At 44.5% G+C, this 18089-nt stretch overlaps 1 protein-coding gene across 1 annotated transcript in view; it reads left to right on the top strand.

The window, feature by feature from the left end:
• Positions 1-3832: 3832 nt before the first annotated feature.
• Positions 3833-18089, top strand: part of sos1 (SOS Ras/Rac guanine nucleotide exchange factor 1) — a 33515-nt gene continuing 19258 nt past the window's right edge. Inside the window, 9 exon segments of the mRNA XM_022766725.1 lie at positions 3833-4792; positions 7694-7819; positions 11890-12021; positions 14841-15005; positions 15093-15302; positions 15395-15538; positions 15626-15736; positions 16239-16337; positions 17109-17236. Coding sequence (XP_022622446.1) covers positions 4706-4792; positions 7694-7819; positions 11890-12021; positions 14841-15005; positions 15093-15302; positions 15395-15538; positions 15626-15736; positions 16239-16337; positions 17109-17236 — 1202 coding nt within the window. The 5' untranslated portion in view covers positions 3833-4705.

The following is an 18089-nucleotide window of genomic DNA, read 5'->3' as shown; positions in this document are numbered from 1 at the left end:
CAAACCTGCAGATCCAGATCCGGATCAGTCATGATGCAACAAACAGGAGTAATCCAGGTCTGTAGACCACCAGACCACCAGGCTATCAGATCTGCTTTGGACCATCAGACCCTCAGACCCTCAGACCCTCTTTAGACCATGACACCTGCTGTAGACCATCAGACCCTCAGACCATCAGACCCTCAGACCCTCAGACCCTCTTTAGACCATGACACCTGCTGTAGACCATCAGACCCTCAGACCATCAGACCCTCAGACCATCAGACCCGCAGACCATCAGACCCTCAGGCCCTCAGACCATCAGACCATCAGACCATCAGACCCTCACACCATCAGACCCTCAGACCATCAGACCATCAGACCATCAGACCCTCACACCATCAGACCCTCAGACCATCAGACCATCAGACCATCAGACCATCAGACCCTCAGACCCTCAGACCCTCTTTAGACCATGACACCTGCTGTAGACCATCAGACCATCAGACCATCAGACCCTCAGACCATCAGGCCCTCAGACCCTAAGTCCATCAGACCTGCTGTAGACCACGTTCACTGTCCATCTAAAGTTTTTCAACAGACACTGAACTTGATATATTTTTAAGACGATCAGACCAGTTATGGTCTCACAGCAGCCCACTCTGGTCACGGTTTTAGGGGAGAGTCCAGCATCTGGATTCCTCTGGGACCTCAGTCCTCTCCTCCTGAACCTCAGATATGAAATGAAAACTTTGATGTGTGACATACAGAGTAAAGACCAGGTGTGATGTTCATGTTCTGAGTGATGCAGGTTTGGATCACAGTTTGTCCTCACAGACAGAGGTGTGTATATAAAACCTGGTCAGTAAACATGTGACTGAACTGAAGCAGTGTTGTATGCTGTATGCTGAAATGAGAGCTGAGCCACAAACTCTGAGCTGGATCTGAACCGTGGAGCTGAAGGGGGAATGTCACGTCTGTCCGGGGAACGTGTGGAACATTTACTACAGAACATCTGGACCAGAAAAACACCAGAGTTCCTTTATCACCAAACCTGATTCACCAGTGGACTGGTCTGAACTGCGTCAGGAGGATCAACGTGACCTCTGCCTCGTCTTTGTCTCTCACACAGGAAGTCCAGGTGTGAACAGGTGTATGAACTCACCTGAAGCTTAACTGACTACTGCCTGGTGCTTCATCATTTATTAAACAAACTCTTCAGTTGTCTTCAGCTCAGTCTCACTGCAGCAGGTTGAAGGCCACATTCGTACCCCTGATTCCCTCTGATACCCTGTGATACCCCATGATACCCCACAATAAACTCTGATTCCCCATGATACCCTCTGATACCCCACGATACCTTCTACCCAGGCTGATGGGGGAGAATCAGGGTATAATCTGAATGACAGGACGTCATGTTCAAATAGCTGATCAGGTATTTCTGATCACAGATCAGTATCTATCTGATACCCCCTGATACCCCACATTGCCTCTTAAGCACTCTGGTACCCCTCTTAAACCCTAACCCTATGATATCCATGATGCCTTCTAAAATCCTCTAATACCCCATTATACTTTCTGATCCTACTCCATACCCTCTTAAACCCTCCAATACCATCTGATATCTACTCATGCATCCTAAAATCCTCTGATACCCCTCATTTTCTGAGATACCCCTATAGAGTTTATCTTCTGATACCCCGCCATACCCCTCCTGTAACCTCCATTGTCAACAGTTATCTCTAATGCCCTCTAAATATCTTTATACACCTCTTCTACCCTTTGATACCCTATCATGCCCCTCCTTTACCCTCTAATACCCCCTGATACCAATTTAAATCAAGTCCCCCATCCTCCATGGTCCTGGTTTTGTACAGGGGTAAAATCTGGTTTTAAGACTTGAACAGTTTCAGTTTATATTCGCTGTAAAGTTGCTTTAATAATTTCTGTAATGAACAGACAGAAAACCTCAGGTAAAGAAGTGATTATTATCAATATATCAATAGATCAATACATCAATACATCAATGCATCAATGCATCAATACCCAATTGATGCATCAATTGATAACAATAATAATGATAATATGTGTGTTGAGTAATTGTGTCAGGTCTGGATCCTGCAGCTCAAGAGTCAGAGATACCTGAAAAATGAGATACAGTCTCCATCAAACCCCTCCTGTCCCCTCTGATACACCATCATACCCCATCAAACCCCTCCTGTCCCCTCCTCTGCCCTCTGCCGCCCTCTGCTGGACGCTGAGTGTCTCTTCAGTCTTATGTTGGCTTGATGTTCAGCTGTAAATAAACAATATAAACGTCATCAGACTGAGTCTCTGCTCATTTCTCTGCTGTGAGAGTTTGAACTTTGACATGAACATGACGTCACATCTTAGATCTAAAACAGACAGATGATAATGATGATGATGATGAGCTGACAGTTTGTCTGTCAGCTTCTTAATGTGTAGCTCTGTTTGTAGTTGAGCTCACACTCCTCTTTAAGGTGGAGGCTTCAGGAGGAACTTCCCTCTTTCCGGAGGAAACAGGAACTGTCGCAAGTTTTTTGTAACCATGGTTTCGTATCAGCATCTTTCAGAAGCAGCAACTGTTGCCATGATAAATGAGCAAAACTTACTCCCAAGCTTTTTTGTTGGTATTTCTTTTATTATTTATTTTTCTTCTGGTTTTAACACTGATGTTCATAAGCTGCTTGGTTTCTTCAACAGTCTGAAACTGTAACTGTAAATACATAACATTCAAACAGAGGCTGAACGTCTGCATAAAGACATTAATGTTAGTGCATGTTGAATAGACTCAGTGATGTTATAGAATATTTATATGAATCTATGGGACTGTTGTTGGTGCCACAATCAGTTTTAGTTCACACACAGATTCCTCTTGTTCTTCTGTGAGGTCTTCTCTCTGATGAAAGAAACATGATGTAGATTTAGATTTTATTTGTTTACACAGACTCCACAGATAAGAGGTGATAAACATAAACAACAACAACAACAACAACAACAGAAATGTGCTGGATAGCAACAAACAGTCAGAGGCCTCATCAGCTCAGTGATAAACTCTCAATCTGTAACTTCTGCCTCAAGAGTCTCAATCACAACTAAGACTAAAGAGCAGCTTGTTTCTCTGATAAAGATCCAGACGTCTGACGACTAAAATCATCTGCTTCAAATAACCAGCTGGAAACCACAGAGGTGGAAAAAGTGTCTGTGACTTAAAACTAGATAAAAGTCAATGTTGAGTTTCTGTCAGACAAACACACTGACACATGACCATAGAGGATATGATGTCATCAACAGGTGACCAATGAAACGCTACCATGATTAAAATCACAGATTTCTCTGGTCTAAGAATTGATGGAAACATTTGTGATGATGTAAGAACACAACTCAACAACATAAGCTGTTGTTATATATGTTGTTATATAGCTGTTGTCTGCTGTAATGTCATTTCTCTCCTGGTGTCACATCATTTTCTGTTAGTTCATATTCTGTTTTCTAACTTTAATTTTTTTTCAATGAGCAAACATGAAACAAATCAACCCACGTACGCAACAACCCTGAATCAAACAGAGGCTACACTGTCACTGTGGGGTCGTCTGGGGGGGCAGGGAGTTCAGGACTTGAGGTAATCTTCTGTGATCTGGATCAGACGGTCTACAGACAGGACAGGAGTGTACTGTGGCTCTCAGTCCACACAGTCTCAGACTGGGAGGTGCCCAGTTCACCAATCTCCTGCAGTCAGGAGGCAGCGTGATGACGTGAGACAGTGAACGTATGAATCTGTTTCACTGAGCCTGTATCGCTGGTGGACGCCGGGGGCAGCAGACGTAACTGCCACGCACCGTCTCCTGTAGCCACTCCTATCAGGAGCCCCGCCCATGTACGTCAGAGCCTGCCCACTGCGCATGCCCAGCCGCCACAGTCTACGGTACCGCACACCGGAGTCACAACAATCGACTGTAGCTCACCGTGGCCGGCTACTACCTCGGTGACTGCCCGTCTGTCCAGAGGCCGGGGTCAGAGCTGCTGTCTCAGAGAGTCCGGAGGAAAGAGCCGGAGCAGCGGACACGTTCTGGAGGAGCGGGAATAAAGTAAAGGAGCCGCCGCGCCGGAGAGTTGCTGTGTCCGGTAAAATGTTAGCAGCGGAGCGGAGCGGAGAGCACCGAGTGGCCCGCTGATTCACACCGATAACCAGTGTAACTCTCATAGTTTGTCCGCTGACAGAAAGACTCACGTTAAGCAGGTGACCGGTGACTGTCCGCCCGTTAACCGGGCCGCCGCGGATGGGTCCGTCCCGCTGCTAGTCGCTGCTAACGTTGGCGGCCAGGCTACATGCTAACAGGCTAACATCACCGGCCAGCTCAGCAGCGTCCGCTAACTGTCACGCCGAATCCCGGTACTGTTGGTATGGAACGGCTAACGGCCACCATGCTGTCGTTCCGTTAAAGGAACTACACCCTACAGTTAGCTGCTAGCCGCGGAGCTAACGGTTAGCTGCGGAACATCTGGCCGTAGCTAGCTCTCCGTGTGGCGGCCGACGATGGTCGCAGTGACGGCAGCTGCTCCGGAGGATCGGCCCGTCCCCGCTCTCCGCCTCACCCGCCCTGCTGGACAGACTCGCACGACGTTCATGTAAACCGGTGAACTGTGCCGGTCGGTCCCGCTGCGGCGCTCAATCCCCGCACACCCCGCAGCAGCAACAGCAGACATGCAGGCGGCGCAGCTGCAGTACGACTTCTTCAACGAGGAGAACGCACCGAAATGGAGAGGCCTGCTGGTGCCTTCACTGGAGAAGGTATACTAACACACACACACACACACAATAACTCAATAACACACACTCAATAACACACACACACACACACACACACACACACACACACACACACACACAGAATAGAACAACAGACCTGAGGCTGTCTGCTAAAGTCTGTCTGGACTGATACTGATTATTGGTGATCACTGAGATCAATAAATTATATTTAGAACTGATATACATTCACACACTCTCACCCTGGTGTCCAGGTGTTTCATCAGTGAAGCTGGGTTTAATAACACACTCCGCATCCTCCCATCACACAGGTGGATCTACAGGTGACCATCTTTGTCATGTGATCATTCTTCAGGTGACTTGTTCAGGTCGCCTCATTAATGCTGATATATTTACATATTAATTGATGATTAGTCGTGACACAGTTTGTAAACAGAAAACAGCTGGTGACAAACGTTTGAAAGAAAACCAATCACAACTTCCTGTCATGACTTTCAGAATAAAATCAGTTGATGTGACAGATTTTGTATCCAGACAACCACACAGACAACTAGTCATGTGATCAGGAGCTTACATACACCTGCGTAAAGTCTCAGGTCGGGGATCGTGCTCTTCCTCGAACTGAACATTATCACCTGATGAAGGAGGATTTACTGCAAGACTACTGTTCTCACCTGGAACAGTGTAAATACACACCTGCACACACACCTGGTTTCATCAGATATTGTAACATTACAACTCCTCCTCTTCCTCATTTAAACACCGTGACGTTTATTCACAAACATTAATGTGACTCTTTATACCTTTACCTGACAACAGTTTTATTTCAGCAGTGATCAGCTGTTCATCTGTGTTTATGTCTAACAACCTGCTGGACATTTAAACTTACACTGATCTGCCCTCAGCTCTCTGCTTCCTTTACTGACTTTCTACTTAATCCCACAGTTGATGAGCTGCTCAGCCTCTTACATTAGCTATGCAGTTAGCTCTTCCCTCACTCTCTGCTCCTGTGTGTTGGATCTGTAGAGAAGCAGCTTCAGATGATGAAGTCAGTTTGTTATTGGTCAAACAGAGACATGCAGGTCAGTGTGTTCAAACACAACTCACCTATATTACCTGCATACAGGTGTCACACACACACACACACACACACACAGGCAGGAGTGTGCTGTCTGTCCTGCAGCATCAACACTCTGTGTTTCTACAGCTCTGTTAACATCTCAGGTTTTTAGTCCAGTGTGAATCAATCAATCAATTAGTCAATTTGTGAATCTGTAAATTATTGTCGAGATCATTTCTGTTATTGTTGCTGTTCAGTGTGTTATAAGTCCATACAGACTGGGCAGCATGTTGTCAACTAATCAATTGATCAATCAGTCAATCTCTGTGTTGATATACTGTCTGTTGTTCAAGTGTTTGCTGGCGTTTCCTGTTTTTACTTCACATTAAGAGCTTTTCACTGTCAAACTACAGGAAGGCTTTTATTGTGAAGCAGCAGCTCAGCAGACAGAGTGTGAGCTCAAACGATGAGCCAGAGTTTCAGTGATTTCACTGTTAGGGGTGTCACGATACTAGAATTTCAAACTCGATACGGATACCCAGGAAAATACTTGATACAATTTTTCCCCACGGGGAGAAAAAATGACAAAAAATTAAGATGCATAAAATTTTTGAAATAAAGATTAGAACAATACAAACAATAACATCAATGACAACACTACTTTTAGGTTGTCTGAGGTAGTGCAAAAACAAAACAACAGTAACCTTACTGTGAGGTGTGTATATATTTATGAAATGTATTCAGCTACAGCCCTGTTTATTGTCTGTGCTTCTGGTGACTTGGCACCATGTTTTCGTTTCTGACCAAACAGAGTTGGGAGGAGAGGCTGCCGCTGTTTCTGTCGAGTTGCTGGTCGACTTTTCTCAGCTTCAGTCTGGGACTTTAAGAGAAATATAACACTTTGCAGACACAAATAATTGTGTTATCCTGTTAAATTAACTAGTAACGTTACAGACGGGCAGGACTGTTTGCTGCCTAGCTCTCACATTAACGTGAGTCATTTTATTATTAGCCACTAGCTTAATGATAACTTAACATACGGCTAATGTGGCTATCGGCTAATGGCTAATAGTTAAATGGCTAACGTTAACGTGTGCTGCCGGTTAGGTAAAATAATAATACAAAATAATTCCAAACGGCACTTTTTCCAATTTCAACTAAAACAGGTTGTGAAGTTCCTTCAGCAGCAGCACCTGCCATGTTAATTTAGCTTTATGCTGGAGACACCAGCTCAGTGTTGTGAACGTCAGCTAGCGTTCATGTGTTCAGCTGCTAGTGGGGGGAGGGGCTGTGTCTCTGCCTGTCTACAGTGCTGCTGTATGAAGCTGTGTGTCAACTGGAGGAGGCGAAGACAGAACAGTCGTATTGATGCTGTTGCAAATGATCCGATACTCATTTTAGGATCGATAAGTATCTGAGTATCGATTTTTTTGACAACCCTAGTCACTGTGTAGTTAATGATGTCATATCAGCAAGCAGTAGTGTGGAACAGTGTAGATCAGTCCAATCGATGCAGTGTGAGGCTTTAGGTGACAGACTGAGTGGGTTTAAGCTCCAAGTTTTATCATTGTTGGTGTAGTTTGATGACATCCTCAGTCTGAGCTCAGACAATACCTGTACAGGTGGGTCAGGTAGGTTGATCCTGTTCAGCCCTGACTGCTGTAACAGCTGCCCTTCTCCATCTGGTGGCAGCACAGAGCTTTACTGCAGCCTGCTGGACAGTGACAGAATGCATGCTGGGAACTCTCTCATACAGCCAGACTGTTAACAGACCAGAACATATCTGAACTCCTGAGTTACACCTGTAAACACATGAACAAATGAAGTGTTTACTGTGTATGTGTGTGTGTGTGTGTGTGTTGCAGGTACTGAACCAGGTGCATCCTAACCTGGTGTCCCAGCAGGAGGCGTTGCAGTACATCGAGGAGCTGATCCTGCTCCTGCTCAGTATGCTGTGTCAGGCTCAGCCACGCACTGTACAGGATGTCGAGGTGACACTCACTCACTCACTCACTCACTCACTCACTCACTCACTCACTCACTCACTCACTCACACACACACACTTTAGACTCAGTCCAGATGTTAAACTGAATTAGTTTAATTGTGAAGATTTGAGATGTGGCAGATACGAGCTTTTCCCTGGATGTCAGAGCAGCAGGTGATAAAGTGAGTTTGTCAGGTAAAAACAAGGGATGCCTGATCACGTTTTTTAGCCCCTGACACCGATCATCTATAAGTGAGATCGGTTGATACCGATCATTTCTGTCAGGCTGCATGGCTCCAAACTGACACTGTTTCTGTGAGTGTGAGTTAAAATGACACATGATCCTTATTCATCGGACTGTTCTGCTGCCTGTACTGCTGTCAGGTGACTATCTCACCTTTAATCAGACTGCAGGTGCAGACAAGGACCAAAAGGGACAGACAGACAGACACAGACAGACAGACACAGACAGACAGACAGACAGACACAGACAGACACAGACAGACAGACACAGACAGACAGGGACAGACAGACAGACAGACAGGGGCAGACACAGACAGACAGACAGACAGACAGACACAGACAGACAGGGACAGACAGACAGACAGACAGGGGCAGACACAGACGGGGACAGAGACGGGTAGACACAGACAGACAGACAGACAGACAGGGACAGACAGACAGACAGGGGCAGGGACAGAGAGACAGGGGCAGACACAGACAGACAAACAGACAGACGGGGACAAACAGACAGGGACAGACAGACAGACAGGGGCAGACACAGACAGACAGGGACAGACAGACAGACTCAGACAGGGGCAGACACAGACACACAGACAGACAGACAGAGACAGACAGACAGAGACAGACAGACAAACAGACAGACAGACAGGGTCAGACAGACACAGACAGGGGCAGACAGAGACAGACAGACAGGGACAGGGACAGACAGAGAAACGGGAAAGTTGGAACATTGACACCTTCTTTGAAGGTGTGTGAAAGCGTGTGTGTGTGTGTCAGTGTGTGTGTGTGTGTGTGTATCAGTGTGTGTGTGTGTGAATGTGTGTGTGATTATCAGTGTGTGTGTGTGTGAAAGTGTGTGTGTGTGTGTATCAGTGTGTGTGTGTGAATGTGTGTGTGATTATCAGTGTGTGTGTGTGTGTAAGTGTGTGTGTGTGTGTGTGTGTGTGTGTGTGTGAAAGTGAGTGTGTGTGTGTGTGTGTGTGTGTGTGTGTGAGAGAGAGAGAGTGTGTGTGTGTGTGTGTGTGTGTGTGAGAGAGAGAGAGTGTGTGTGTGTGTGTGTGTGTGTGTGAGAGAGAGAGAGTGTGTGTGTGTGTGTGTGTGTGTGTGAGAGAGAGAGAGTGTGTGTGTGTGTGTGTGTGTGTGTGAGAGAGAGAGAGTGTGTGTGTGTGTGTGTGTGTGTGTGAGAGAGAGAGAGTGTGTGTGTGTGTGTGTGTGTGTGTGAGAGAGAGAGAGTGTGTGTGTGTGTGTGTGTGTGTGTGAGAGAGAGAGAGTGTGTGTGTGTGTGTGTGTGTGTGTGAGAGAGAGAGAGTGTGTGTGTGTGTGTGTGTGTGTGTGAGAGAGAGAGAGTGTGTGTGTGTGTGTGTGTGTGTGTGAGAGAGAGAGAGTGTGTGTGTGTGTGTGTGTGTGTGTGAGAGAGAGAGAGTGTGTGTGTGTGTGTGTGTGTGTGTGAGAGAGAGAGAGTGTGTGTGTGTGTGTGTGTGTGTGTGAAAGTGTGTGTGAGTGTGTGAGAGAGAGATTGTGTGTGTGTATGGGGGTGGGGGGTCCGTTGGTTAGTGTATTGGCAGGTTCGTAGTTCACTTGTGTGTCAGCTCTGAATTCACTCCTTTAGATCCTTTAGGTTCAAATGTTTAAATAAAGTTATTTTGAATACAGCAGGTGAACAGTGGAGTCTGTGGAATGGTCCTTTATATGTTAGAGACTCATCTGAAGTTTAAACGGTTGTAATCAATCCATGATGACACCTGCACCTGACGACATCACAGTGAAGCTGATGTGTGATTGGTCCGATCTGTTTCTTGTTTCCAGCTGATGGAGGCTGCAATGAGATAATGAGGTGCTCTCTGCTAAAACACCACACACCACTGGTGTTTTACCACACTGACCCCCAATCCCTGACCTCTGACCCTCCCTCAGACCTCTGACCTCTGACCCCTCACTGCTCCTCAGCCTCAGATCATGTGTGTGTGCTGTGTCCCTGTTTGGTGACGTGTTGAGTCAGTTTATCACACTGCGACAAGCACTTGTAGTAAACAACCAATCAGAAACCTGCAGGTGTCCCTACCTGTCTGACAGTAACCCCTGATGTCCACAGGATCTGGCTGTGTCTTGTTCAAAGACACACTGACTGAACCAGGCCCCCAGAAATAAATCACCCCACAGTTTCAGAGCTTTATATAAACACAGGTTTTAGACTAGGTCACACAACAGTCCAGACACTCACTTCAGGTAAACACACCTGTAGAAGAAGAAATTCTCTTTGTATTGTCTTTCCTCCACCACAGCTCTGCACTGAAACAATTTGGAAATACAAAGAGGGAGTTTGTAACTTTAGATGTTGTCTAACTCGGACTGACGAAGCTTCATATTAACTTCAGATAAACTGAAGAATATTTTTCTGACACAGCAAGAAAAACCTGTTGAGATGTTGATGCGGACGCAGCTGTCATAGTACTGACACAGAGAGATCACTGTGTTTCCATCAACAAACACATTGTACAAAACAATCACAACTGAGCCATAACCAAAACACAACACAGCTGGATCCTGAGGTGTACCTGTGTGATGCCAGAGTACAGACAGAAGCTGATTGGCTGCAGTGAGCATCTGGACACAGAGAGATTAGTTTTTCTTTATGTGCTTGTTCATGGAAGAATCTCTGTAGTTATATAAAGGCTACGGTTAGGGTTGGGCATCGTTTGGATTTTAACGATTCCGATTCCAATTCCGCTTCTCAATATCGATTCCTGTTCTAAACGATTCTCGATTCCGATTCTTTGAGGTGCAGGAGAGAGAAAAAAACGAGAATTTTCTTATTTGAAAAAGCCTTTACACAGGCCATTTTTATTTATTCACATTGTCAGTTGACTTGACACAGTTTAATTTGGTTGCTGTACTGTAACTAGGGTATTCTATTAGTTAACTTATTAACTGTAACTGTAAAACTGAATTCTGCTGAAATAACACTACAAGTTGGCAGCAGTCTAAAGAGCAAAGAGCTGCAGCCCAGGTGGATGTATATGAAACAAAATAAAACAAACTCAAACTGGCTGATGGTTGACTGTCCGAAGTGGAGGAAGCGATGGGAGCGGGAGAGCGGCGCAACGTGTCAAACACAGTGCACTCGTTAAGTTTTATACCATGCAGCACGCAAAGGTGTTTTGTCATGTTCGTTGTGCATCCTCCTTTGGCAGAAATAAGTTTACCACAGGTGTTGCACTGTGCGAATCCGTCCTTTTTTAAATTAAAATGAAGCCAGACTTTCGAGCGGCGTTTGCGGTCCATGTTCAACAAGTGATGTTTAGCGGAGCACGCCGGGCGGAGTAAAACAAACCCCGAAAACAAACTAGTGCGGGCATTTAGGAACCGAAAAAAAGAATCAAAATTCAAACATCTTAACGGTTCCGGAACCAGACGTTAGGAACCGGTTCCTATTTGGAACCGGTTCTCGGTGCCCAACCCTAGCTACGGTCTAGATCTGCTCCATATGATATGAGCCCTGTGAATAACGTCTGTTTTGATTTGGTGCTATATAAATAAAATTGACTTATTGTGCACAGGTGATAAAAAATATGTTCCAGGACTTCAGAGATTCTGTAGTTCAATCTGTAGGGGCAAGTTTTTTCCATGACTGACAGTATCTTGTCTGATTCCTCTGTGTCCGACACCTCAGTCCAACTGTCCAATCAGAGCAGAGCAGAGACAGGTGTGTCCTGCAGTGTGATCAACAACACCTGTGACTTTCAAACAGAAACATTTCTGTTGGTTGTCTGGACCAGTTGAGTCCAGTTTAGTCTGGTTCCTGTCCTCACCCATCCTTCCCCTCCTCCCCTCAGGAACGAGTTCAGAAGAGTTTTCCTCACCCAATTGATAAGTGGGCGATCGCTGATGCTCAGGCTGCCATTGAGAAGAGGAAGAGGAGGAACCCACTGGCGCTACCTGTTGACAAGATCCACCCACTGCTCAAGGTACCAACATCATCATCACTGCATCATCATCACTATATACTCATCACTGTATCATCATCACTATATACTCATCACTGCACCATCACCTTTATCACTGCACCATCATCACTATATACACATCACTGCATCATCATCAACGCACCTTCATCACTGCATCATCATCACTATATACTCATCACTGCACCATCATCACTATATACTCATCACTGCATCATCATCACCTTTATCACTGCACCATCATCACTATATACTCATCACTGCATCATCATCAACGCACCTTCATCACTGCATCATCATCACTATATACTCATCACTATATACTCATCACTGCACCATCATCACTATATACTCATCACTGCATCATCATCACTATATACTCATCACTGCATCATCATCACTATATACTCATCACTGTATCATCATCACTATATACTCATCACTGCACCATCACCTTTATCACTGCACCATCATCGCTATATACTCAACACTGCATCATCATCAACGCACCTTCATCACTGCATCATCATCACTATATACTCATCACTGTATCATCATCACTATATACTCATCACTGCACCATCACCTTTATCACTGCACCATCATCACTATATACTCATCACTGCATCATCATCACCTTTATCACTGCACCATCATCGCTATATACTCAACACTGCATCATCATCAACGCACCTTCATCACTGCATCATCATCACTATATACTCATCACTGTATCATCATCACTATACCATCATCACTATATACTCATCACTGCATCATCACTATATACTCATCACTGCATCATCACTTTATATTCTCATCACTGCATCATCATCACTATAAATTTATCACTGCATCATCATCACTATATACTCATCACTGCATCATCTCTTTATATTCTCATCACTGCCTCATCATCACTATAAATTTATCACTGCATCATCATCACTATATACTCATTACTGCATCATCATCACTATATACTCATTACTGCATCATCATCACTATATACTCATTACTGCATCATCATCACTATATACTCATTACTGCATCATCATCACTATATACTCATTACTGCATCATCATCACTATATACTCATTACTGCATCATCATCACTATATACTCATTACTGCATCATCATCACTATATACTCATTACTGCATCATCATCACTATATACTCATTACTGCATCATCATCACTATATACTCATTACTGCATCATCATCACTATATACTCATTACTGCATCATCATCACTATATACTCATTACTGCATCATCATCACTATATACTCATTACTGCATCATCATCACTATATACTCATTACTGCATCATCATCACTATATACTCATTACTGCATCATCATCACTATATACTCATTACTGCATCATCATCACTATATACTCATTACTGCATCATCATCACTATATACTCATTACTGCATCATCATCACTATATACTCATTACTGCATCATCATCACTATATACTCATTACTGCATCATCATCACTATATACTCATTACTGCATCATCATCACTATATACTCATTACTGCATCATCATCACTATATACTCATTACTGCATCATCATCACTATATACTCATTACTGCATCATCATCACTATATACTCATTACTGCATCATCATCACTATATACTCATTACTGCATCATCATCACTATATACTCATTACTGCATCATCATCACTATATACTCATTACTGCATCATCATCACTATATACTCATTACTGCATCATCATCACTATATACTCATTACTGCATCATCATCACTATATACTCATTACTGCATCATCATCACTATATACTCATTACTGCATCATCATCACTATATACTCATTACTGCATCATCATCACTATATACTCATTACTGCATCATCATCACTATATACTCATTACTGCATCATCATCACTATATACTCATTACTGCATCATCATCACTATATACTCATTACTGCATCATCATCACTATATACTCATTACTGCATCATCATCACTATATACTCATCACTGCACCATCATCACTATATACTCATCACTGCACCATCATCAACACACCTTCATCACTGCACCATCATCACTTTATACTCATCACTGCATCATCATCACTATATACACATCACTGCACCATCACCTTTATCACTGCACCATCATCACTATATACTCATCACTGCATCATCACCACCGCATCATCATCACTGCATCATCATCATCATCATCATCATCACTGCATCATAATCATAATCATCACTGCATCATCATCACCGCATCATCATCACTGCATCATCATTATTATATACTCCTCACTGCATCATCATCATCATCATCATCATCACCACCACATCATCATCACTGCACCTTCATCACTATATACTCATCACTGCATCATCATCATCACCACATCATCATCACTGCACCTTCATCACTATATACTCATCCCCGCATCATCATCACTACATCATCATCACTGCATCATCATCATCACCACATCATCATCACTGCATCATCATCATCACCACATCATCATCACTGCATCATCATCACCACATCATCATCACTGCATCATCATCATCATCATCACTGCATCATCATTACTATATACTCATCACTGCACCTTCCTCACTGCATCATCATCATCATCATCACTGCATCATCATCACTGCACCTTCATCACTATATACTCATCCCCGCATTATCATCACTGCATCATCATCACTGCATCATCATCATCACCACATCATCATCATTGCATCATCCCTGTTATGCCCGTGCTCACCCTGTGTTTCCCATGATTCCTTGTTGTCAGGAGGTGCTTGGGTATAAGATAGACCACCAGGTGTCGGTCTACATGGTGGCAGTGTTGGAGTACATTTCTGCTGACATCCTGAAACTCGCTGGAAACTATGTCAGGAACATCCGACACTACGAGATCTCCCAGCAGGACATCACCGTGGCCATGTGTGCTGACAAGGTACACACTATGGTGCTCACTTTGTGTCTCATTTTATTGACCTATCTGTCTCACCTGTCCATCTCACCTGTCTCTCCCTGTGTGCAGGTGTTGATGGACATGTTCCACCAGGATGAGGAGGACATCAGTGGTTTCCCTCTGATGGACGAGGAGCCGTCAGCCAATGAGGAGCAGAGTTACTACGAGCTGGTGAGGAGCTTCATGTCTGACGGTCGTCAGTACCTGAGACAACTCAACCTGCTCATCAAGGTGTTCAGAGAGCCTTTCACCTCCAGCCCCATGCTCTTCTCCCAGCACGTAGGTACCAGGGAACACCTGATCAGGGAACACCTATCTGATCAGTCTAATTGATCTGTCTCTGATTAGTCTGATTGATCTGTTTCTGTCAGGATGTGGACAGTATCTTCAGTCGGATCGTAGATATCCATGAGGTGACGGTGAAGTTGTTGGGTCTGATCGAGGACACGGTAGAGATGACAGATGAAGGAAGTCCTCATCCTCTGGTGGGAAGCTGTTTTGAGGACCTGGCGGAGGTTTGTGCACCTGTACCTGGACACACCTGTACGTATGTCTGTGACTGATGATCTCTGGTTCTCTCTGATGTGTGATTTGATTAACAGGAGTTGGCCTTTGATCCCTATGAGACATATGCTCAGGACATCCTGCGCTCTGGTTTCCATGAGCACTTCCTAAGTCAGGTATCCAAGCCTGGAGCTGCCTTCCACCTGCAGGTAAGCCCTGCTCCCTGACTCTGACATCAGAGTTGTGCTGTAATAGTTTGGATCAGCAGTAACTCTCCTGCTTCAATCATCAGAATCAGCTGCAGGCTAATTATTTTACTGTGATCAAACATTCAGCAGCAGAGGCTCATGGGTATTGTAGTATTTAGAGACAGGTGAGAACTTAAACCTGACGTTCACAGCACCAGGACAGTTTCTGCTCTTCAGGACACCATCAAAGAAACGGACTATGATGATGAGGATGATGATGAGGATGAGGATGAGGATGATGATGATGAGGATGATGATGATGATGATGAGGATGATGAGGATGAGGATGAGGATGATGATGATGATGATGATGATGATGATGATGATCATGATGATGAGGAGGATGAGGATGATGATGAGGATGATGATGATGAGGATGAGGATGATGAGGATGATGATGATGAGGATGAGGATGATGATGATGATGATGAAGATGATGAAGCTGCTGTCTTTCTGCCTTCAGTCCATCTGTGAAGGTTTTAAAGAGGCTGTTCAGTACGTTCTGCCCAGACTGCTGCTCACTCCTGTTTACCACTGTCTGCACCTGTTCGAGATCCTCAAGGTGAGACCAATACACCTGTACTACACCTGTACTGCAAACTGGGAGCTAACCTTTGGATCTTTAGGGAGACACCTCATTTGCTGAAGTTTGATTTAAACAAGCCGCCAACCCCCCCCAACAATCAGCCGTCTGATTGGACAACTAAAACACATGAAACCAGTCTACCCCACCATGATTCTGCGCATCAGACTGGTTTCTGTTGCTGGTTCCCAGTCTGACCAGTATCCTGTGTGTCCAGTCCTGGTCTGGGACTTTCCATCATGCAGCTATAAGCTCCTTTGTCCCAGCCGAGGTTAAATCTCTGAAATACCTCCAGTCATGTTCTGCAGATTATTTCAGGGCTGAGGGGAGTGGGTGGGTGGGGGTGGTGCAGGTTTTTCATGCTCTGGTTCTGATGCTGGACTCTGAAGGGAAGGGACAGATGAGCAAAGACTAGATTCTACAATATGCTGGATCTAAACTGAGGTCTGGATCAGATCTGGTTCTGTAGCCTTCTGTAGACCAGCTCTGTCAGTCCATAAGGATCTGATTCTGGTCTAGTATGGTTCTGACACAGTCCCTTATGGGCTCTATCTCTCTGGTCTGGTCCTTGTTCTGTCCTGGCTCTTTTACATCAGATATTAATGTAGGTAGATATACATGATGTCCTGGTCTACAGTCGGCCCTGAAACCTGTGTAATATTTGGTAGCTCACCTGCTCTGTAGGTGATGCGGTCTGTGACAGAGAGCATTACCTGCACAGGTGCTGATCACACTTATATGTTTCCATAGCAACTGGAGGAGAAGAGCGAGGATGAGGAGGATAAAGAGTGTCTGAAGCAGGCGATCACCGCCCTGCTCAACCTGCAGAGTAGCATGGAGAGGATCTGCTCCAGGAGCCTGGCCAAGAGGAGGCTCAGGTAGGTCACCTGTACACAACTGTAAACACCTGTACACAGATGCTCTGCCGTCCTGTCTCCACCTCCACATCTGTGAAATGTGGATTTAACATGAACTCAAGTAAATAACAGGTGAGAATCTCACCTGAGAACTCCATGATGTCCTCATCAGGTTAGGGTTAGGGTTAAACGAGGAACAATAATAATAATAATAATTATAATAATAATAATAATAACAACATTATTTTTACTCATAATTCACATTGATTATAGACACCTTTGACCCATACACTCTTCAATACTGGAGGAGGTTCCAGCATCTTTCTTGAGGTCAAGGTTCTCATTTGACCAGAGAACAGAGAACTAGAGAGAACCATAAGGTTTACAGAACTTTTATAGAATGTTTGCAGAACATTTACAGAAGTTTACAGAACATTTAACTTGAACAGAACATTTTTCTAACTGTTGCAGAAAATAAACACTAAATAAATTGTAAACACACAGAACAGATTGAGCTTCAGCAGGAACAAAGAGCTGTTAATACAAACACACACAGGTCCAGTGTGTTGGGCTCCTCCCATCCTCCCTGTACTAAAATAGACCAGGAGGGTGGGGGCGGAGGGGGGTTCGTTAGGGTCGTAGGTTGGTGTGTGTGTGTGTGTGTGTGTGTGTGTGTGTGTGTGTGTGTGTGTGTGTGTGTGTGTGTGTGTGTGTGTGTGTGTGTGTGTGTGTGTGTGTGTGTGTGTGAGAGAAGGAAGCTGCGTCAGTACTGGGCGGTGCTGCTCGGCTGCTCATTGTTCTGTTTGTTAGAAAGAAAAGAAATGAGAGAGGAGACGCTACTTCTGTTTTGTTAAGAACATTTCAACTTCAGAAA

The sequence above is a fragment of the Seriola dumerili genome, unplaced genomic scaffold (genome assembly GCF_002260705.1).
Source record: "Seriola dumerili isolate Sdu_G_001 unplaced genomic scaffold, Sdu_1.0 BDQW01001001.1, whole genome shotgun sequence".
NCBI classification, from domain to species: Eukaryota; Metazoa; Chordata; class Actinopteri; order Carangiformes; family Carangidae; genus Seriola; species Seriola dumerili.
Note: the sequence above shows the minus strand (reverse complement) of the source record. Positions and strands in the feature narration are given on the sequence as shown.